A 23,711-nucleotide genomic window follows, 5' to 3' on the forward strand; every position below is an offset into this window, starting at 1 on the left:
TCCATGGTGTATATTTCTATCAACGCCATTTGTCCATTTCTCAAGATCATTTTAAGGCATGAGCCCAAAAATAAGAGAGATGAAAGTCTTTGATGGACCACCCCACGAGAAATCAACGGTGATTGAACACCACCATTAAAAAATTATTGAGGCTCACTGTAATGCTTATTTGCCATTCAACACGTTGATTAAGTTAAAAAAAACATGAATGAAGTTAAAAACACAAATATTAGCTTGATCCAAAACTTTTATAGCCCCCAAGATTTGTTTAATGGTGAGTGTTAAATCACAATAGTTTCCTATGGTATAGTCCACTTGAGATTTTTATCCATTTTATTTTTGGGCTTATGCTCTAAAATAAGCTGGAAAAATGTATGGACAACATGGATTAAACACAACCATCATGCCAGGTCACATAAAGCAACATCCAATAGCCAGTGTCATTTCCTCTCCAAAACATGTCGGGGCATATAAGTTCGGGTCAAGTTGATATCATGTCTTCCCTTTATCCAATCTACTGCCCTATCAATAGATTAGATGGCCCTCATGAACATTAGTGTGGGCCTTAGGAAGTTTCCAATGGTGGGTGTCAATATTCTTACTTTCATTTTGATTTGCCCTTTGCACGAACAATTAGGGTTTTAACTGCGGGTGACTAGAATGGGTTATGGAGGGAATAGAGAGAACATGAGAGGGAAGAGATGCGCAACGGGAGAGGGGGAGATGATTAGTTGGCCCATTGATGTTTTTACCTAATGAGAGGGAACATAAGAAGGTTTAATCAAATGAAAGAGAATGAGGGTAATTTTGTCATTTTAAAAATATAGTTCCTAAACTGTATATAACACTATCAGTATATGATGGCAAGTGACTGCATGTCTAACATTGCAAACCAGCCTTGTTTTGACCCATGAATTTGAAATACCCTAGATTTGGAATCCTCTGGTTGTGTTTAGCACCTGGATTCATAATATCATGTAATCCAAAAGTAGCTATATATATATATATATATAAAAGATATTTGAATTTAATTGCTAAATCAACTTTAATATCCATAATTAGTATTCACATGTAATGTTTGACACAATGGTTATAGTAAGCCCACTGAAATATATATTTTGGTCGAAAATAATGAGATTCCAAGTCTCAAATGGGCCATAAGCACAAGATCACATCCGAGTGATTAACCAACAATTTTTAACCATTGATTTACATGGATAATGTTTGGGCGGCACATATCATCATATTAAAGTAATTTTAGTGTAGTTGATAATCCGATTGTTTTGGAATATCATGAGTAGGCCATTTACCTAATAGATTAGTAGCCCAGTGGCACACATGTTACACGTGAGACTCTTAGACTCTTGGAAGGATTTTAGAGCTAATCCTCGCTTCCACCCTGGATTTCAAATCGATTTGAAATTCCCTTGATCTCCCCCAAAACACCGTCTAATGAGAGAGCCTCCCTCTTAGACACATGTTATCGTGATAATACCGTCTAATGAGTTTCCCGCGATTTCAAAACATCGTCAATAATTGCCCCACTGTCCCAAATAACAAGAGAGCCTTCCTCTCCCGCCCATTTCTTTAAAGCTTCAATTGAAAAGCAGAGAGAGGAGAGACAGCGAAAGCAAAAAACGGAAAAGGAAAGTCCCCCATAGCCATGGATTTCCAGTTCAAGACAACTCCTTACACGGTCACGGTTCGGCGAAACCCACACCGCAAGGCTAGACAAACCCCTTCAACAGCCAACGCTCCAGATCCCTCCACGTCATCCTTACCTTTTGCCATCACTGACATCCCCCCACTCCCTGCCATTGACCTCGACACTCCATCTCCTTCCAAATCATCTGAGCCTGCACATGCCCCCGAAACCCTTAGAGTCTTTCTCCGAATCCGGCCCGTCATCGTCAGTCCTCCTGGGGAGAAGAAGAAGACCCCTGCTGCCAGCGGCAATGCAGCGTCACGACCAAAAGGTTTTCCAGAGAAAGAGAAGAAGAAGAAGAAGAAGACGGCATCAGCGAAGAACAATGTTTGTTTATCAGTGAATGATACAGGATCCGTGACGATCACAACACCGTCGTCCATGATTGATGTGAAACGCACAAAGACCGAAACCTATGATGGTTTCACTCATGTATTCTCCCCGGATTCTCTCCAGGTATTGTTCTTGTTGCTGCTGGTGTTAGGGCTAGACCACGTTGATTGCATTTGCAGAGTATGTGTAGATCAATCTGGACTGTCCTAATCACAGGGCATGATGTGGATGGAGCGTAGGTTGAAATTCATACTGATCTATTGCGTCAAACCATCCAATTGGAGTCCGTGAAATGGATGGTTAAAAAAAAACCATTGTCGGTCCAAATCCAATGCGTGAATTATCACCTATTTCAGTCTCCAACCCGTATTCTAATTTTGGGTTTCTATTTTAGTTTTGTCCTTCTATTGTTATGACAAATATAATTGGGGCGTGGCACAGCAAATTGACATGTGGCATAATAGTCCATGGTCCTGACTCTGATCATCAGGTGGGCCCTGCTGCCGTTCAAGCATGGGAGAAATTTTCACTGACTGGACAATCTTAGCTGTACAATCACCAACGTGTGATTTGAGAGCAGAAAAGGATATCGGCAACAGCTGCGTTGAATGCAAAAGGTCCACTTGGATGGCTATGATCATCCATTCCATGCAGTTTGCTGAAAGTGATCCATCCACAGTGGGACCCACCTGAGCAATGGTCCATTTAGCTGAATGCTTTTCCATGTTTCTAATTTGAATGAAGCACAGTAATTAAAGAAATTTGTTTGCTGCGCTCGGGTTAGGTTTCACACATTGTTATAATTATTGCAATTTATAATTTTGAACCTCTATAAGCAGAGGGAAGTCTACGAGCGGGTGATGGATCCTCTGGTTACCGATTTCATCGGTGGAACGAGCAGGCTGTTGGTGGCAATGGGACCCACAGGTTCTGGAAAGACCCATACTGTTTTTGGCTCTCCAAGGGAACCCGGTATGGTGCCTCTCGCACTTCAGCGGATTTTCAATGACAGCAGTGGCATTGGTGCTTCCAAGCTGCCAAGGTAATTGCGATTTATCACAGCATTTTGTCACTGTCATATAATAGTTTCTTGTTGTCCTTCTCTTTTTCGTGCTGATCTTGGGCTTGTCCATGTTGTGAAGTCTTGATACATATAGTCCAATCATAATTTATTCTAATGTGATGATCGGTTATTTGCTTCTTATAAATCACGACTGCCCATTTGCATGCCAAACACTTGTCATGCCTGTAAAAATCTACACTCAATTGCATTTCTGAATCTACAGAAAGATAACAGTGAATAAGGTAGAGTTTCATTTCTGGAGTTGTCTGTTCATGTACCTGACTGAATTGCAACCTTTTTCTTTCCATTTCATTTCCCACTCATATTTATGCCCTCTTCTTAATTTTACTTTGTAGTAATCAAATATCTGCTAGGATTCAGATGTTCTTTAGAGTTGATGCCGATTTTCTATTGTAAAGAAGGCAAAGATGTGTACATGGCCTATTCATGCAAAGAAGGCTGCCAGCAGATTGACACCTCAATGGTGTCACAGTTCTTATGCAAGATGAAGTCTTCCTGTGGTGGTATAAAAAAGAGAGTATTTTATGCCATTTTCTTATGTAATTTTAATCTTATAGCTATTAACACAATTGGAAAGTAGAGAGATGCAGTGTATACTCCCCCAACCCTGTTTGTTATTTGCTTGCGTTGCACATACATACAAATGGCGCACATGTTTGAGATTGGTTTGATCATTAGGTGTGCCCAACTGAGGCCCAAAAGGAAGGCTGGTTAGGTTATCTGAACCTCTGGTTTGAGCATTGAATGTGGTTGTTGTCAGTGTTTCTTTCCCATCATCCTTTTTATTTTTATTTTGTTACTCAAATGCAGTTGGGGTTGTCTAGTCAACCTGATGTTTGGGCAGGGATGTCCTGCCCATCACTTGAGTGGAGTGTTTCCTAAACATGCATGCGGTTGAGTAGGGATGGGCGAGTATGCTTGCCAGCCCTCTGCAAACTAGCTTTTGGAAGTCATATTGTGTTTATATTGGTCAGTGCTGCATGCTTATTGTCAGAAAGTATGGAGATACATGTTTATATGGACGTGTAGATGGTTAGATGAATTATTCCCTTCTCTATCTGCATTTCATGAAATTAAATTTAAGATATTATTAGTTCTTAGTGGGTGATTTTTCAGGTCATACTATTTGTCTATGTTTGAGATATACTCTGAACGAGGAAAAGGGGAGAGGATATTTGATTTGTCTCCAGATGGTGGAGATCTGTGCCTTCAACAGGCAACTGTAAAAGGTCTTCAAGAGGTCATTATCCATTCTGTTTTTTTATTGATCCTGTCTTGTCTGGGATTTCTATGAGGTAATTTATTTTGCTGAATGCTGATGAGGCTTAAAAACATGTGTGGTTCTTGTTTGCAGATAATGGTTTCTGATGTCACACAAGCCGAATGTTTAATTGCCCGTGGAATGCTGAAACGTGCAACTGCTATGACAAATGCAAATAGCCAGTCGAGGTATATAGAAACATTAGTACCATTCTAGCTACGTGCCTTTGAAATTTCAAAGAAAAATGAAGCAACTATTAAATTAGGCATGCTGTTTTTCTTTAATTTGTCTCTATTTTATGGAGGTGTCGTTGCCTTAGCTGAGCATTGGTTCTATAGATTGTCAGTGTTGAATGAAGAGGTTTATGGTTATGGCATTTGAATTTAGAATGTGGTGCAAAAGCATTGAGAGTGAGAGCCCTCTTCATCGCTGTCAGTTTTGCAGGTCCTTTAAAGAAGAATTTCATATTAGAATCAATTCTTTATTGGCCATCAAGGTATCCCACAACAGATATGTAACGGCTGTTGTGCATCGGTAATGGTGGTGCCTGATTGCCCGTTATGTGATATGGAGGCATAACGGGCACCCCAATAAAATTTGGCTGTAATGGGCCGTTATGAGGATATAGTAGCTGTTACGGGGTGTAACTGCTGTTACACCTTGTAACGGTGAGATTCCCTCGTAACGGTAAAAAAATGGCCACTTTTTTCCCCTTTATAACAGGGGGTTGTTTGGGGTTGAAAGTCCAACATTTCTTGGTTGTTTTGAGTTTCCTAGAGTGTTGGTAAGGCAATTTCAATTGTGTGTGCACTCATTGGCCATTAAAACTTACAATTGAAGGGGGGTGGATAGATTGAAGCTTGAGTGGGCCATTTTGGGAAAAAAATGGGTAAATGTCCTCTTTTTTTTTTTTTTGTGTGTGTGTGTGTGTGGATTGCATATACAATTACATGCACTAGATCAATTGTTTGCATATACAATCACATGCACTAGATCGGTTGTTAGAATGCCTTTTTATATTTTAATTGAATTTTATACTTTCGGTTGAATATTAGAATGAATAGTGGCAGCTTTAAAAAATTATAAAAAAATTTTTTTTTTTTTTTTTTTTTTTTCTTTTTTCCCCAAATTCAGTGGTTTATGGTTGGAATGCATGTTCAATAATTGCATATACAATTACAAGCATTAGATCAGTTGTTTGAATGCCTTTTCATGTTTTTATTTGAATTTTTAAATTTCGATTGAACATTGTAATGAATAGTGGCAGTTTTTGAAAATTAGAAAAAAATGTCTTCTTTTCCTAATTCGATGTTTATGGTTGGAATACATGTACAATGATTGCGTATATGATCACATGTGTTACATTAGTTGTTTGAATGCATTTTTATATTTTTAATTTTGGTTGAATTTTCGAATTAATAGTGACAATTTTAAAAATTAAAAAAAATGGTTTTCTTTTTCCCAAATTCGATGGTTTATTGTGGGAATACATTTACAATGATTGTATATACAATAACATGCATTAGATCAGTTGTTCGAATGCCTTTTTATATTTTTAGTTGAATTTTCAAATTTCAGTTGAATATTGGAATGAATAGTGACAATTTTTAAAAATTAGAAAAAATGATTTTTTCCTGAATTCGATGCTTTATGGTTGGAATACATGTACAATGATTGCATATAGAATCACATGCATTAGATCAGTTGTTTGAATGCCTTTTTATATTTTTATTGGAAATTGTAAAATTTGTAATATTTTTGTATTTATAACACATTGTCCATGTTTATGTAATTATAAATAAATAATTATCTTATTATTACATTCATCATTGATACCCATATTATCTTATTTATATTGAATCATTGATAAAAAAGATATTTAGGAAATGAAATATAGGACTTTTCCAGCCAATCCAAGCCTGTTAGGTTCATGAAATCAGCAGATAGGAGAGTGGAACATTAAGCCATCGTAAACATGTTCAAAACCAGAAAAGAGTATATATTTGGAATCCTCTAAATATATGGGATTTCCCCATATTTTCTTTTCACAATTTTTGGCAAAAAAAAAAAAAGCAACCGTTACGGCTACGTAACGGTGGGGATTATTACACCCACTGTTACGTAATACCTCGCTGGCCATAGATTTTTCATGCGCTCTTTGAGCGCCTGATTGAATCTATTTGTTCCTCGTACTATCTAATATTAATGTCTTTACATCCATTTAGTACAATATTTCCGATATATGCTTCTAGGTGGCTAGTTTCGAGATTTGGTCGGTATGTCTTGATTCTCTCAGGAGGATATTTTGGTTTATTAAGTAATAACTGAGCATGCAAAGTTTCTTTTGCTGAAGTAAATTAATAAAAGTTCATTGCACTTTATCATCTTACCAAGTTAATGGCGACATATATCAGCATCAAAACTACGTAACTGTATTCTTGCGTACTTTTTATCATCTAAGGTAGTCAATCTATTTTTGACCTCAGCAATTAATCTACCATATTTTAAAATTTAGTCCAATCCACTGAAGTGTTTTTAGTTCTTGAAAAGTCTCTTCTTTTCATATACAGCTGAGTCTGTTTAGCTATGCTGTGGTGGAAGGTGTGATGAACCAACATAAGTTCATTGTAATGAAGCATAAGAATAACCTTTATACAGAAGGGTACTTAAGGAAAAAAAAACTAATGAAAATAGGGAATAATGACAGTTTGATTTTTGAAACCTGCAGATATTTTGGAGGCAACCATGAAATTATAGGAACTGGTATGGCATAAATGAATATTGTACAAAAGCAGGCGCCTCAATTAGTTTTCATTATATGGCGAAAAGGTTCAAATGGGTAATCTGACTGACAGTCAAAAGTGGGTCTTTTACCATAAAAGGGAACTTAAAATTTGCACAAAATTTAACTGTAATATTCATTTCTTATCATTCTCTGGTTCATTTCAAAATATCTCCATTCGCCATGCATAACAAGTGATTTCTTGTTTAGAAGCCTGGAATATAACTTCATGTAAGCCATGTACTCTCTGTTCATTCCCTCACATTTATGTAACATAGTTTGTTATTCCTCTAACTGATAACGTTTGCATTTAAGGTGCGAAAACAGCAAGAAACCATTATACAAAATATATTGACAGCGTCTTCACTATAGTAAATTTTGAAAGAATGCATTCATATGTATTATGGCATGCTGAAATGTGTTGGGTTTCTACCCAGTTGCCAATTTTCCATATGATGTCAAGTTTCCTTGATGTTTTCTAGTAAAGTCATTGATTGTTTTAATATTGGGGCATGCTGTTTGCTTGCAGTCGATCACAGTGCATCATTAACATTCGCAGTGCCTCTAAAAGTGCTGATAATGAAGACGAGTTTCTTGCAGACAATGCTGTTTTGACTATAGTTGACCTGGCCGGTGCTGAGAGAGAAAGGAGAACGGGAAATCAGGTTCCTATTGTTCATCATAATTTTCTTTCATTCAATCAAATCCGGTTTACTTGTCTCTTTATTTAAGGGCCTGTTTGCATTGCTGCCATAAAAAAGAATTGGAATCACCTTTAATAGCGACCTTCCATGTCATGACATTATTCACCAAACTTCATATGCATATACAACACAACAGAATGGGGTAGCAGAACATAAGAATTGTCAATTTGTCATTCACTTGAGGTTGCTAGAGCCTTTTTGTATTTGAGTGATGTAGCCTTAATTGCATCCTACTTAATAAATTAGAAGCCTTCATCTATCCTAGATTGAAAGTTACCTCTCTCTGTCTTGTGTCCACACATTCCTACCTACTTTCCTCCCAAGGTGCTTGGTTGTGTATTGCTTTGTACATTGGCTTGATCATGTTAATGACAAGTTTAAACCAAGGGCTATCAAGTGTATCTTTCTTGTGTACCTCTGTACTCAACAAGGATACAAATGTTATATACCTTTCTCTCGGAGATGTTATGTGTTAGCCAATGTCACATTTTTTGAATAAACTCCATATTTCTTTGAGGAAGGAGAGTCTTTACAGTTTGAATAGAGCTCCATAACTACTCTTACCATTGTATCAGATAGGGCTGAAAGTTGGGCGGGTTCAACCCGACCGACCCGACATTGGGTTGGGTTTGGGCAGGATGTATTGGGTTTGGTCTTGGGCTTGGGCCATACAAACGCCAACCCGATAAAACTTGGGTTGGGCTCGGGTTGAGGTCTCGGGTTGCCCGACCCAACCTGAACCCGATCAATATATAAGTTCCTTATAAATTAATTATAATTGAGTGCAGATCGTTTGTGTTGAACGCACAGGACATTCCAATGCTGTCCGGTTTCATTGGTCCATGTCATTTCCGATGACTCAAGCTAACAAGACACACCTGATTTCTCTCTCCCAAATAGATTGCTTGATACACAATACGACTTTTAAAGGAGTAGTTATCGTATGTTTTAGCTTGTTTGTTTAGAAAAAATGTTCTTTACGATAAATAACTACATATATAATTAATAAAATTATAGGTATAAAAAATAAAACTTATATTGAAAATATAATAGACTAATGTAATAATGAAAATATTAGCATATATCTACCCGGCCAACCCAACCGAACCCGCTTGGGTTGGGCTTGGGTTGAGAATTCCTAACCCGAGGCTGGGTTGGGTTGGGTTAGGGTTGACGTATAGGAACCTTGGGTTGGGCTAGGGTTAAGCACCAACCGGACCCAACCCGCCTGACTTTCAATGTCTGTGCAACATACATATTGGCCTTTGCAGGTTTACTCCAGACGTTTCAAACGTGGAGATGGATACGCATGATAATGGCTTCTACCAATTCTTCAAATCCATTAGAAGATCATTATTCTTCTAAGTCCTTGCCTCCACCATCAGTTGAAGATAATCTACCGATTCTTCTTTGTAACGGTATTCATTTATGGATGGAGTATCTAATTTCTTTGTTTTATTTCTTGGTGTATCTCCATCATTTCAACAATTTGCTTCGTCTCTGTCTATTTCTCGTTCTTTTTAGAAGGTTCTGAGTAGTGATTGGTGGAAATGGGCTATGAAAGAAGAAATGGTGACACTTTATCGTAATCAAACTTGGATGTTAACTGAAATGCCTGTTAGAAAGTGTGTAGTTGGTTGCAAATGGGTGTATACGACAAAATACAACCTTGATGGCTTAGTAGATAGTTTAAAAACTTGGTTAGTTGTCAAAGGATACTCTTAGATCCTTAGTGTTGATTACTTAGAGAACTTCTCACATGTGGCAAAGCTTCTCTCAGTGTGAGTAGTTATTACCATTGCCGCAAATTTGGATTGGCCATTATATCGGCTTGATGTGGAGAATACTTTTCTTCGTGGTGATCTAGTTGAAGAAGTTTACATGGAGCAACTCTCTGGGTTTGTTGCTTATGGGAGTCAGATAAGGTACGCTGTCTCAAAAAATCAATTTATGGGTTGAAACAGACTCCAAGAGCTTGGTTTGACAAGTTTAGTAAAGTGGTATTTGAGTTCGGGATGAAGCGTAGCTAGGTTGTCCATTCTTTTTTTTTTTTTTCCAGCAAAGTTAGACATGCACTGTTGTGTTGGTTGTATATGTAGACGATATTATTGTCATATGCAATATAGGTGATGACAAGTTGAAGAAATTCTTTCAGCATATTTCTATGCGAAGGGCTTGGGTCGTTTTTTATATTTCTTGGGCATTGATGTGGCTAGATCTAAGGTGGGCATCAACTTGTCATAACAAAAATATGTGATGGATTTACTGGATGAGACAGGTCTTATAGGAGCCAAGCCTGTTGAACTCCCATGGATAAAGTAAAAAACTTGGTGTGGATCAGGGTGAATTAATTGGCGATCTAGGGAGATATTGTCGACTTGTGGAAAAATTAATTTATGTAATAATTACCCGACTTGATATTACATATCTTGTCAGCATGGCTATCAGTTCATGTAGGCTCCTTGGGTTTCTCATATGGAGGCCATGCTTTGTATCCTCATGTACTTAAAGGGAGCTACAAGTCGTGGTATCCTCTACAAGCAAAGTGGTCATCTTTGAGTGGAAGGATATTCTGATGTAGATTGAGCTAGTTCTCAATTTGATAGGTGATCCACATCTTGGTAATGTACTTTTGTATGTGGTAATCTTGTTACATGGAAGAGTAAGAAGAAAAGTGTTGTGGCCCGTTCAAGTGTTGAGGCGAAATACAGGGCAATGACCCATGTTATATGTGACCTTTTTTGGTTAAAAATATTAATGGGTGAACTTGTTTTTATAGTTGGGGTTCCTATGAAACAGTCTTTTATATTGCCAACAATCCTATCTATCATGAGAGGACCAAGCACATTGAAGTTGATTGCCACATCCTCCCAAGATCAACTAACAAATATATTTATGAAAGCTCTATGTTGTACTCAATTGGATCATCTCTTTATCAAGCCGCACATTCATGTTATATATCCTCAAGCTTGATGTGGAGTGTTATTGAATGTGAATGTGGGCCATTTTATTTTCCCATCTTAGGCTCATCTAGGTTTAGGACGTAATGGGTATTTTTTCTTTTCTTATTAATGGCATTCTTGTAAATATTGAAAACTATATTAGTAGGTTTGAGAGGTGGGGATTTGGGAACCCTAATCCTCATTCTCTCTCCTTTCTTATCTTTTTCTTCTTCTATTTCCTGCTTTCTCAATCTGTTCACAGAGTATGTGTCTCTTTTTAGTTGTTTGAAGGCCATTTTAGATAGATTGGAGAGGTTATTTTTTTAATTAATTATTTATTTTTCCCTAGAAAAGGAGCAGAAGAGAATTTTTTTTTTCATTTGTTGAAGTGGAAAGAGGTGTGTTCATGGTGTGTCGTAGAGGCCGTTATGGGGCAGTAAAGGTTGTTACTGTTGGGGAATCGTGGAAGCGCACAGAGATGAATCAAGCAAAGTACTCCAATTGCACAACCAAGTTCAAACACAACAAACCGAATTTTATGTGGAAAAACCCTTGTGGGAAAAAACCATGGCATAAAGCGACAGTAATGCACTATGAAAGCAGAAAATTACAAGAGATAAAGATTATCGAATTGAAAAAGCCTTGAATCTCCCTCAGAAGCCAATCTCTATGCCCTTGAAACTAAGGTGTACCGTTGCGGTAACGGTGGGCGTAACGGCCCCCACCGTTACCGCTCGTATCAATCGATACAGGGCCGTAAGGCTGATACGGGCCCTTTGCCGGTCTTTTTTTTTTTTTTTTTGTAACAAAAATCTGGAAAAATATCCATTAAATCCAAAAAATTCTAAATATTCCAAATATGCATTCATTTATAAATTTGAACATGTTTATGGTGGTTTAACGGTCCACTCTTTGGTGAGAAAGTTATATCGGGCTGTCTGATGAATTTATGAACCTAACAACCTGAAATTGACTGCAAAACTCATATTTAATTTTCTAACTATATAATATCAATGATATATATATTAGAATGAACGTGATATCAAAATATCTCAATGTGTAGTTGTTTGCAATTATTTTTCATAATTTATTATATATTAAGTTATTAACATACCTGAGGAGTGAGGACTGGAGACTTGCATAAATTGCAATGTTCATTCTATTTTCAAGTCTTCAACATGTCAGAGTCTTCTTCTATCCCGTCATCCTCAAGTCAAGAATATAGTAGTGTCTGATATACTCTCCTGCAACTTAAAGGATTACTTGATTGGTTGTTAGGGGAGTTATTTTAAGTACAAGTTCGGCAATGTCAAGTGTGTGTTTGCTTGGTGAATGTGTGGGTAATGGACTAATGGGTATATAACAATACTTGCCTTAATAAAAATATATACTTACAGTTACCATAATAAAATTCACGAGTCACCACTCACCACCAAAATGAAAATCTGCTTTGTTGTGGTTGCTCGACCTCCACCTCCATGTCATCATCATCATCAGGCTACAACTGTGGAATATGTGATGCATATCCATAATATCCAGTGCCAGAGGGAAAGACTAGGTCAATGAAACCAGAGGATGACTGATCCTAACTAGGCAACGACTCCGACCCCGAGTAAGGATATCCACCAGTGTCCGTCGAATAGTCGTACTGGTGCCCGTACTCAGGTTGTTGAGAATCTTGAGATTGAGAATGTGTCTGTGATGTGTAACTTAGATTTGGATATGAATATGTATAATCATATGGATATGGATCAGGAGGACTACTCCAACATGAATGTGACAGAATAGGCTCCATATAACTATAATCCCATTGGCCATAAGAATATCCATCGTAATGCCCGGGACCATGAGCCTGCTGATGTTTCGGACCTCCCGGTGTACCATTAGACCTAGTTTCCTCTTGCTGGCTGTATTGTGACTCAGCAAACTTATAAGTACGACCTCGTGTACCTTGTCGATGTTCATCGGCCTTGTGATCTGTAGACGGCTGTATAGTTTGCCGAGCAATATCAGAAGTTGGACCAACATCATGGGCGTCATCACCACCACCAGTATGATCATCCGACTCGATGTCGCTGCTGCTACTGCTCGTACTCTTCCGTTGAACTTGAGCTGGACTTTGCATGAAAGTTGTCCCTCTTTTTGGGTCCAACACAGCTGCACAACTCTTTTCCTGTGCCGTGCGTATTATTGGGTCATCAACTTCCAATTCTTCATTATCCTCTTCAATATGTTTTTCCGTTGCTTCCAACAAATGTAGAAGTGGGTTGTCCTCATCATAAATATTGTTTAAGTTTATTGGACAACAATCCATGTCACTGGTGCCTGTAATGTTCCTATGATGTCGCTGCATTCTTAGCCTCATGTTGTAGTGCATGAAGACAAGTCTATCCAACGTCCTCCAATTCCTTTCATAGCTCACTGAAGATGTTGTCTGGCTTAAAATTTTTATTGCAATTTTTTGGAGAGCCTTCGTACTCTCTTCGAAATTCATCCACCATTCGGCCGGTTGCAAACTAGATATTGCATGCTCTGCAAGAGCATCGCCAAAGCTACCCTGGTTATTTCCAAATGTATCTAATTCATTTAATGCCTTTATTTGCATATCTAAGTCAAGCTCTAATCTCTTTATCACATTTTTTAGCTCGACATGAACTTTATTATCTACAATAAATGATTGGGCATATCTGTACCTAGGATTTAGATAGTAACTTGTTGTATGAAGATCGTGATGGAGTTGTTGTGTTGTCAATCTCTTGTCGATCATCTTCCAATAAGACTCCCAGTTTATACAATCACGATGAATTGCCAACTTTGCCTTATCCATGGCATCGTAGAGGAAGCCCATGGTAGGTGCTTCGTCGGTTTCAACAAGACAGAGTACCCTCATTAGTGTCTCCATCACCTTTAGGATCCTCTTGACCTTATTCCAATATTTGTTGTCCCTTATGGTGTTCACAACATCAACTGGTCCCTGATGTTTTCTTCCCATGTTTTGTGTTGAGCCAATTCTGAGAAGCGAACATCTCACTCAACTCTCTCTTATACTGGTATAAACTCTCCAAGGCTAAGTTTGTTGCGAATCTAGTCGCCGCAAGCCTCAACAACTCTCGTCCCTTCGTGAACTTCCTCATTATTGTGACTACTTGATTATGGTTGTAAATAAATGTCGTCACTTGTCTTGCCCTTTCGACTATTTCCCTAACACTCTTCTTCTTCCCCAATATCTTTCAATATAAGATCAATACAATGGGTAACACATGATGACCAAAATATATGTGGTCTCTTTATCATCAACTTTTGTCACGCAACCTTATATGTTGCTTCGTTATCTGTAACAATCTGCACCACATTCCCCTCTCCAATCTCATCCACCACTTTATCCATTAGGGAAAAAATATAATTAGAATTTTTTGTTTCGGCCGAGGCATCAATTGACTTATGGTACACAGTTCCCAAGTGGTAGTACACCATGAAGTTGATCATGCTGTGTCTGGTTGGGCCAGTCCAACCATCACACATGATCATCCATCCTTTGGCCTGCCATATGGGTTTAAAGGTAGCCCACTCATGCTTTCCATTGGATGATATTTTCATACAATATCTTGATGCGAGGTAATCTCCAAAAGAGGCAGCAACACCTTTCTAAATTTTGTTTCATGTGTAAGGCGACGAAGGAGATGGTAATCACCTGTTTATTTAGGAATCATGTTTAGATCTATATTCATAGCTATGGCTACATTATGAAACACTTGTATAGTGGACTCACACACACAGAACCACACACATGTTTTGCGGGACTCTATTCTTACCTTTTCTTTATCTTTTAGCTTGCACCTCAATATCCTCTAGGTTAAGGGTCCTCTCGTCTAACTTACTTCTTTATGATATCATTGTCTCTATTCGCAATCTTTTTAGGGCATGTGGCATGTTCATTTTGTTGGCTAAATGGGTGGGTTGGCAAACTATGGTTCTTTACATCCGGTTTGTGTTTGGTATTGTTTCTTGGTGGTCATGTTTTTTTACTAGCTGAGCACTTGTAATAGTTGTAATAGTTTAGGTGATAGAAATGTTTTGCTCAAATTTTCACGCACACATATTTTCCTTCTTCACGGGTTTTTCTATTAATTCTGTAGAGCACTTCGGTTATCTTTTCATTGATATTTGGACTTGGGCATGATTTCTTGTTGTTGTGCATGACAACTTCTGTGTTCTGCAGGGGGCAAGGTTGTTAGAAAGCAACTTCATAAATAATACATCCATGGTTTTTGGTCTGTGCTTAAGAGTATGTGGATTTTTACATGTTCTTGCCTCCTTTACTATGTTTTCTTTGATGGTTATTTAGGGGATGGAAAATCTTTGTGTTCATTGTTTTTCTGTTTCCAGTCTTTGCTAGAGCACCAAAAGAACCCAAAAAGACCACCACATAAGCACTTCCAGAATTCTTTGGTAAAATTTCTTTGTTCTCCGTTTGGTTTCATATATCCATGTATATCCTTTACTCTCTCTCTCTCTCTCTCTCTCTCTCTCTCTCTCTCTCTCTCTCTTTTTTTCCATTTTTCTAAAACTATATAACTAGCATTTGATTATGATTTTTTTTCCCAACTTTTCAACTACTACTGTAAAGCATATAGAAATGCTACAATTTCTTGAGTATTCCACTTTTTGAAGTTGGTCCGTAAAAGATGTTACCTTCTTTTTGAACAGCTGACCAGGTATCTAAGAGATTACTTGGAAGGGAAGAAGCGGATGACTCTTGTATGTGGCTTCCTTTTTCTTTTCTCCCTGATTTACAATTTAAATTCTATTTTTTATTCGTTCGCAATTTCATGCACTATTGTTAACTTTTCATATCTATGTTTGATTGTTCGAATACAAGGTTTTGTTACTTTAGATAAGTTCTTTTTTCATTTTTGTGCCCCCAAGTATTTCCAGTTACATAACTGATACTATGACTTGGCAGTTTCTGTTGAAAGAATCATAGTGCAGTTCATGACTTCACTCAAGGATCAATTAACACTTCCTATGTGATATTATGTTGCAAATCTTTGATGAATGTAACCTTCAGCCAGTTGTTTATAAAGAAACGCTTCTAACCAAACTTCTTCACCTTTTGAAGCTCTTTGGAGGCAGAAGAGCGACAATTACTTTGTACTGTATTTTCTGTCATCTTTTCACTCTTAGCCTTTGGATTGAATTTGTAAACGTCATAACAATGGGAGCAGTTGTTCTGTAACTGTAAATTATAAACCACCACAGACATTTATCCTTGTCTGTAAAAAACTATAGTGATGAGAACACCTCCCCTAATATGTTTAATTCTTCTATAATTCCTTAGCAGTAGACATATTACAATGTTGTCATTCCCCTTGCAGCAGTTCTCTAGCAACTTCACTAAATGTGTTTCTGATGGTATCACAGGGAAGACAAGGATAGAGTGATAATTCACTATCATCTTTAAAATTGCATTAACTTGTCCACTGCACGTGGCATATGTATTTTTGTCAATCCAGACTGTCCAAACCATAGCTCCCATTATGGCCTGAAACATTGATACTAAGTAATTAATTGGTGGTTATCAAATTGATGGGTAAACCAGATGGTGAAGATTGACTAGTCAGCGTGTTTTTTGGGCTATGCCCCATCTATGGTGGGCCAATGGACGAGTGTTTCAACTTCCTGAAGTTTGCAATGTATGACCCAAATAGGTGCTATAAATTTCCTCAAAAATCCCACGCCAACTATTCAAAACAAAAAATTGAAATAGATTTTTTATCTGATTGTTTCCTATATCTGATAAAACACCTCCAAAAATTTGTCAAAAGTTCTTGAAAAATTATTACAAATTCTCTAAAATCATACTCTACTAGGTGCTATGGTTTTTCTTTAAGGGTGTTAATGGTTAGGTATGGGCCCATGGCTCTCTTGGTTTTGGTTATGGGCCTATGGTCCACAAGTTTCTTAGTGTTTTTAGTCTTAGGATATTGATGGGGACATCAGATGACCTACTCGAGTGTACCAGAGACGAAGATGATCACCCACTTCAGCACAACTTTATTCTTGGATGGGAGACGAGTTCCAGATGGGGCTCGTCAGGCCATTTTGAAGACCCCACTTGCATTGGACGTGCATCAAGAAGACCTCACCTTGGGATGATGCATGTGGGCTGCTTAGGAGACTATTTTAGTCATAGGATTTCTATTTTGTATTGATCCGACCATTGAATCTTGTCGATCAGGCCATCGGGCCACCAGATCTTTTACATCTGGCCCCTTGGACTCTGATCTTGCTTTCTTTATGGTTTTTGGTATTTTTAAAAGTTATTTGATGGTTGAGATTGATAATATATGTTTAGTTTTCTTATTTTGGACAATGGGCCACTTTACTTAAGTGAGTGGCATAGTTGTAATTATGCTGGATTTTAATTTCGAATTTTTTATTATAAAAGCACATGAGGGGTGGAGTTCCAACCCTAGTGGTGTTATTGAGAAGGAAAAAAAGAAGAGTGGAGCTCTCTTGTGTGAAGGAATTTTCCTCCTTATTTTCTAGGGTTTTTTTATTTAAAAAAACCCTCTCTTCCAATTAAATTGTGGAACGGTAGAAGCTTGTTTGGTAGTGGATTCCAAGGTACATCCTCTTCTTCTTCTTTGAAAGGTATTCTCTTCTTCTCTTGTCTTCCTCTTTTCCCTTCCATTACAACCTTCTAAACCCTAGATCTTCAACTTCTTATTTTCCCCAATTTTTAAAAACTCTAATTCTAAAATCCCCAATTCCCATGAACCCTAATTCTCTATAATTTAGATTTTCCCCTTCCTAGCCCTAATCATAAAGCCTACTAGTCTTTCCCTTGAGTGTGAAACGTGCCTACGCTAGATTGGAAGTCCCTACTTCCAACTGGGCCACTCTTGAACTATTTTATATTTTCGTACACCGTGTATGTGAAAACCTAGGATCTTCATGTTATAAATCTGAATTTTTGAATCTATTATGAGGATATTCTTGATTTTACATGTTGATTGCTGAAATTAATGTGTAATTGATCTCTTATCGTGCATCCTAGGATAGTTTCCATCATCCTGCATCAAATTTGGTATCAAAGCCTAGGTCTAGCGTAGGGTAGGTCTTCGACAAAATTCCCATACCCATAGTAGAGCATATAGGTCACATATAGCTTGCTGAATTTTCTGCTTGGGTGTTTCAAAGCAGGGTGTCCCACATCCGTTACGATACGGCCGTATCAGCCGATACGTAACGTTAACGGCCGACACCGTTACGTGATACGGGGTCGAAACGGGCGCCCCCCCAATTCTGTGACCGTAACGGCCGTTACGGGCCTAAAGAAAAAAAAAAAAGAAAAAAAAAAACATACCTTTTTTTTTTTCTTTCTTTTCTTCTTCTTCTCCTTCCTCTTCTTCTTCTTCTCGGATTGCTACGGCTGCGGCCCTGCGCGCGTCCTTCTTCTTCTTCTTCCCTCTCTCTCTCTCTCTCTCTCTCTCTCTCTCTCCCTTCTGTCCCTCTTTTTCTTTTCGGTTTCCCTCTCTGGTATCGAAAAAAGAAATTGGAAGCGGATTGGCTGGTGTACGACAAACTAGCTATATAGCTGCTGTAGGTACGTGTCATGCTAAGACGAGCGTTGAAACTCCTCGAGCTCCAAGTTGCACGAACGGTTCAAAGGAGATCAAAGTTACATGGGTTCCACGGTGATGTATTTATTATATCTACACCGTTCATCTATTTTTAGAGATCATTTCGGAGCATTACCCAAAAAATGAATTATATCCAAAGATCGTCTGGACCACACCAAAAATAGCAGTGGAGATAATGATCTTCACCGTTAAACAATTCGTAGGGCCCTTATTTTCCATCCAATCCGTTCATAAGGTCAAAAAGACTTGAATGAAGAGGAAAAACAAATTCATATTGATCCAAAACTTCTGTGATCCCAAAAAGGGTTTTGATGGTAGACGTTCAATCCTCCATTGCTTTTTGCAGTGTGGTCCACTTGATAACTAGATCTGTATTATTTTTCGTGTCAAGCCTTAAGACGAGCTCATCAAATGAATGGACGGTTTGGATATAACACATACCTCATTATCAGACCCACAGGACTTGTTGACGTCAATACAACAACTATATAGGTGTAGTACAAGTTACGCGGTACGCTGTTATCGCTCCACGTGCCGCGTGGGCCCCACCATGATGTATGTTTTTTATCCATGCCGTCCATCCATTTTGCCACATCATTTTAGGTCATGATCCAAAAAATTAGTAAGATCCAAATCTCAGGTGGACCACACCATAGGAAACAGTGGTTATAGAATGCTCACCATTAAAAATTTTAAAATTTCTTAGGGTCCACTATAATGTTTATTTTCCATATAACCTATTAATTGGGTCACACTGACGTGGATGAAGGGAAAACACACATGTCAGCTTGATCTAAAACTTTTGTAGCCCGCAATAAATTTTTAATGGTGGACGTTTAATTATTGTTGTTTCTTATGATGCGGTCCACTTGAGCTTTGGATTTGCCTCATTTTTGGGCTCATGCCCTAAAATTATTTGGCAAAATGGATGGATGGTGTGGATATAACACATTCATCACGGGTGAGGCCCAAAAAACTTTGACACTCGTCTGCTACAGTTCACAATCCGAGTCCCACCTAATTCGGGCCCTTAAAAAATTGTACACGAGACATGTATTTACTTAAAATTTACCAATTAAATTATGGACTATAGTTGCTAACTCACAATGCCAAAATCAAATTGTTTGAATAGTTTTAATTCTTAATTTGTGGACGCTTATTTTTTAAAATTAGGCCTTTTGATTTTTTTCATGATTCACTATCCAATAAATGTCCACCAATTCATAAGTGGGATAATGCTAATAAATTGCATGAATTTGAGGCTGATTTGGGGCATGGATTGGTCCTCCAAGTCAGCCCCAAATTGGCAACACTATCTACCTGAATTTAATTTCATTTTTTAAAAGAACTATTGGGAGAAATGATATTAAATTGTTAAGTATATAAATTAGATATTTAGAAAATTAAATATATAAATTTTGTAGTCAATTTCAGGTTATCTGGTTCATAAATTCATTAGACAGTTCGATACAACTTCTCACCAAAGAGTGGACCGTTACACCACCATAAACATGTTCCAATTTATAAATGAATGCATATTTGGAATGCTTAGAATATTCCAGATTTAATCCATATTTTTAAAAAAAATATTTTTTTGGCCAAAAAAAAATAATTTGCACTGTTACGGGCCATTACGCCCCCATATTGCCGTTACACCCTCGTATTCGTATCGGTATCGGAGGGCACCGTTACGCCAACCGATACCGATACAGGATACCTTGTTTCAAAGTCATATGTTGTTGGAATTTTCAGATTTAGTGGCTTTAAGACACATAATTGCTGAATTTTCAATTTTAGTCTTATTAGAATTATTCTAGAGTTGTCATAGGGTTTAAGGCACATAGGGTCATCATACATAAAGTACATGTGCATCATATAGTGTCACATTGGACGTCATCAAATCTGATTTTTGCATCGGATTCATCATATAGTACACACATCTAGATTGTCTCTCATTACGGTCATTTAGCGTATGCAAACGCGAACTGGTTGTGGTTTTGGTCTATTCCCTACCATGAATCCGGATCAAATTGCTGAGGCTCTGGAAAAGATTAACTGCTGTTTGACGGCCATTGAGACGCACAATAAGACCATTGCCGCGCAATTGACTGCCAGCAACCAGCGTATCGCGCGGCTAGAGGCTACCTCTCACGATACTCTTGTCACTGGGGAAGACTACCAGTCTCAGGCAGGAGAGCCAGTAGATGAGGACCCAGTTGAGCAGGGTTCAGTCCCAGTAGAACCCATTAGGGGTCGCAATAGGAACGTTGGTCAGGGAGTAGGTCATGTAGGACCGCGCGCTCATGCGCCCCGTAGAGAGTCGCGAGATCTTTACGACCCTGAGGATAGGGTTATGAAGAGCGTCAAAGTCGATGCTCCCAGTTTTGATGGTCACTTGAACCCAAAGCATTTCCTTGACTAGCTAGCTGACATGGACCACTTCTTCGAGTGGCATGATATGTCAGATCACCGTCGAGCGAGGTTCGCTAAGATAAAGTTGACGGGTCAAGCCAAGTTGTTCTGGATCAATACAGAACGGAAGGTAGATCGGCGTGGAGATGAACCCATTACATCAAGGGTTGAGATGAAAGAACTTGAAGAAAAATATGTCCTGCTCTCCTACCGCGATCGTCTTTTGGACCAGTGGCAGTCCTTGAGGCAAGGGTCGATGTCTGTATCGGATTACATCAAGAAATTCGAGGAGTACATGATGCGATGTGATGTCGATGAGTCCCCTGCTGTGACCCTGTCTCGTTTTAGGACTGGCCTGCGCCCTGAGATTAGGCGTGAGCTCATCCCTCATGATGTTGGTACACTAGAGGAGGCCTACCTCAGGGTAGAGGAGCTTGAGCGATACCTAGTGCAACCGACCATGAGGCGGTTTGGATCTCGTGATTCCAATGGCCGGGTTGCTCCTCAGGGAGCCAAACCTAACCTTGGGAGCCAGACCAAAGCCCCAACTGGTGCTCCCACCTATAGCAGAGATGTTAAAGGTAGGGATCTAGTTAGCACTAGTTCGAAGGGAAGTGTGCACATGCAGTGTTTCCGTTGTAATGGTTATGGTCACCTCTCAAAGGAATGCCCAAACAAAGAAAGAGGTAAAGCTCTTATGATAGATGAGGCAGATGAGGATGACGGGGACAATTGCAATGTAGAGGATCTTGAGCCTGATGTTGGTGCTAGTGATGAGGAGTTTGATGATCAGGAGACCCACACTCTCGCAGTAGTCAGATGCGCCTTTAACCAAGCTAAAGAAAATGATGATTGGCGCAGGAACACGATCTTTTATACTTATACCAAGTGTGGAGAAAAGAATTGTAAAGTGATCGTGGATAGTGGCAGTTGTGCCAACGTGGTCTCTACTAGCACCGTGAGTCGACTGGGCTTGAAAGCCGAGTCTCACCCTTAACCCTACAGAGTGTCGTGGGTTGATGAGTCCTCCATTCCGGTTTCACAGCGATGTTGTATCCCCATCCAGTTTGGGTCGTATAAGGATTCGCTGTGGTGTGATGTGGTTCCCATGGATGTTGGCCACATCATCTTGGGTAGGCCCTAGTTATTTGACTTGGACGTTACAATATTTGGTCGCTTGAATATTTGTACATTCATGTTTGAGGGGAAGAAAATTAGGTTGAATCCCCTTCCACCCAAGAGCATACTGGGAAAGAAGTAGATCACCAAGAAGGGTGAACTTTGAGGAAGTCCAAACCTAAGTCTCTTAATATCATTAATGCAAAAGAAGTTGAAAGAGAGGCTAGGGAGGATTTGGAGGTGTATGCCCTCGTGACTAGAGAGGCTTCACCCCAGGATGGTGTAGAGTTGCCTAGTGAGGTGATTTCGTTGATGGATGAGTTCAGTGATGTCTTTCCCGACGACCTCCCAAATGAGCTTGCACCTATGAGGGACATTCAACATGCCATTGATTTTGTCCTCAGGTCGACTCTCCCAAACCTTCCTCATTACAGAATGAACCCCACGGAGCATGCAGAATTTAAGAAGCAAGTTAATAAGCTTCTTAGGAAAGGGTTCATTTAGGAGAGCATGAGTCTATGTGTTGTGCCCGTCTGCCCTTCTGACGCCTAAGAAGGATGGCACGTGGCGTATGTGTGTGGATAGCAGGGCCATCAACAAGATTACCGTTAAGTATCGGTTTCCTATACTACGTCTTGACGATATGTTGGACATGATGGCCAATGCCACAATTTTCTCCAAAATAGACCTCAAGAGTGTGTATCACCAGATCCGTATTTGCCCAGGTGATGAGTGGAAAACGGCCTTCAAGGCGAAAGATGGGCTGTACGAGTGGCTAGTCATGCCTTTTGGGCTGACCAATGCCCCAAGCACATTTATGCGGGTGATGACCCAAGTGTTGAGACCCTTTATGGGGAAGTTCGTGGTTGTGTACTTTGACGACATCCTTATTTATAACATGACTAAGGAACAACATCTCCACCATCTGAGGCAAGTGCGTGGGATCCTTAGGGCAGAGAAGTTATATGCCAACCTCAACATGTGTTTGTTTTTGTCTAGTAGTGTCATCTTCTTAGGTTTTATCGTGTCATATGAGGGCATGTCTGCGGATCCCGAGAAAGTCAAGGTCATATTTAGTTGGCTTGAGCCGCGTAATATTTATAAGGTGCATAGATTCCATGGTTTAGCCACCTTTTATAAACAGTTCATTAGAGGGTTTAGTTCCGTCATGGCTCCCATTAACGATTGCATAAAAAAAGGGGAGTTCTAATGGATTAAAGCAGCCTCTAGGGCGTTCAAGGAGATTAAGGTCAAGATGACTGAAGATCCTGTTATGCGACTTTCAGATTTTTACAAGGCTTTTGAGGTCGCATGTGATGCTTCTGGTGTAGGTATAGGTGGAGTGCTTAGTCAGGAAGGGCACCCTGTCGCTTTTTTTAGCGAAAAATTGAATTAAGTGAAACAAAAGTATTCTACCTATGACAAGGAATTCTATGCGGTAGTGCAGTCCTTGCACCATTGGCGACATTATCTATTACCACAGGAGTCTTATTTTCTGACCATGAGGCTTTGCGCGATCTCAACTCACAAAAGAAGTTGAACCCGAGGCATGCTAAGTGAGTCCAAATTCTCCAAGAGTACACTTTTGTATTGAAGCACAAGGCCGGGGTTGAGAATAAACCTGCCGATGCATTGAGTCGTAGGGTTGCGTTACTTCGCTCCATAAGCGTTGAAGTCACTGGGTTTGAGCATTTTAAGGAAGATTATCCTAGTTGCCCGGATT

General features: G+C 39.1%; 1 protein-coding gene across 10 annotated transcripts in view; it reads left to right on the plus strand.

Annotated features, from left to right (window-relative positions):
- Positions 1-1,513: 1,513 nt before the first annotated feature.
- LOC131237236 (kinesin-like protein KIN-6) overlaps positions 1,514-23,711 on the plus strand; it is a 105,551-nt gene continuing 83,353 nt past the window's right edge. For 4 of the 10 annotated variants that reach the window (XR_009167121.1, XM_058234923.1, XM_058234926.1 and 1 more), the window contains exons 1-8: positions 1,514-2,161; positions 2,878-3,080; positions 4,239-4,362; positions 4,477-4,571; positions 7,695-7,830; positions 15,031-15,096; positions 15,198-15,260; positions 15,519-15,569. Coding sequence is in view for 9 of the 10 variants with exons in the window: in XM_058234923.1 (XP_058090906.1) it covers positions 1,664-2,161; positions 2,878-3,080; positions 4,239-4,362; positions 4,477-4,571; positions 7,695-7,830; positions 15,031-15,096; positions 15,198-15,260; positions 15,519-15,569 (1,236 nt within the window). In the remaining variant the exon portion in view is untranslated. The remainder of the gene's footprint in view (positions 2,162-2,877; positions 3,081-4,238; positions 4,363-4,476; positions 4,572-7,694; positions 7,831-15,030; positions 15,097-15,197; positions 15,261-15,518; positions 15,570-23,711) is intronic. The other 6 variants (XM_058234920.1, XM_058234921.1, XM_058234919.1 and 3 more) reach the window with 3 other exon arrangements.

The sequence above is a fragment of the Magnolia sinica genome, chromosome 2 (assembly GCF_029962835.1).
Source record: "Magnolia sinica isolate HGM2019 chromosome 2, MsV1, whole genome shotgun sequence".
In the NCBI taxonomy this organism is placed as follows: domain Eukaryota; kingdom Viridiplantae; phylum Streptophyta; class Magnoliopsida; order Magnoliales; family Magnoliaceae; genus Magnolia; species Magnolia sinica.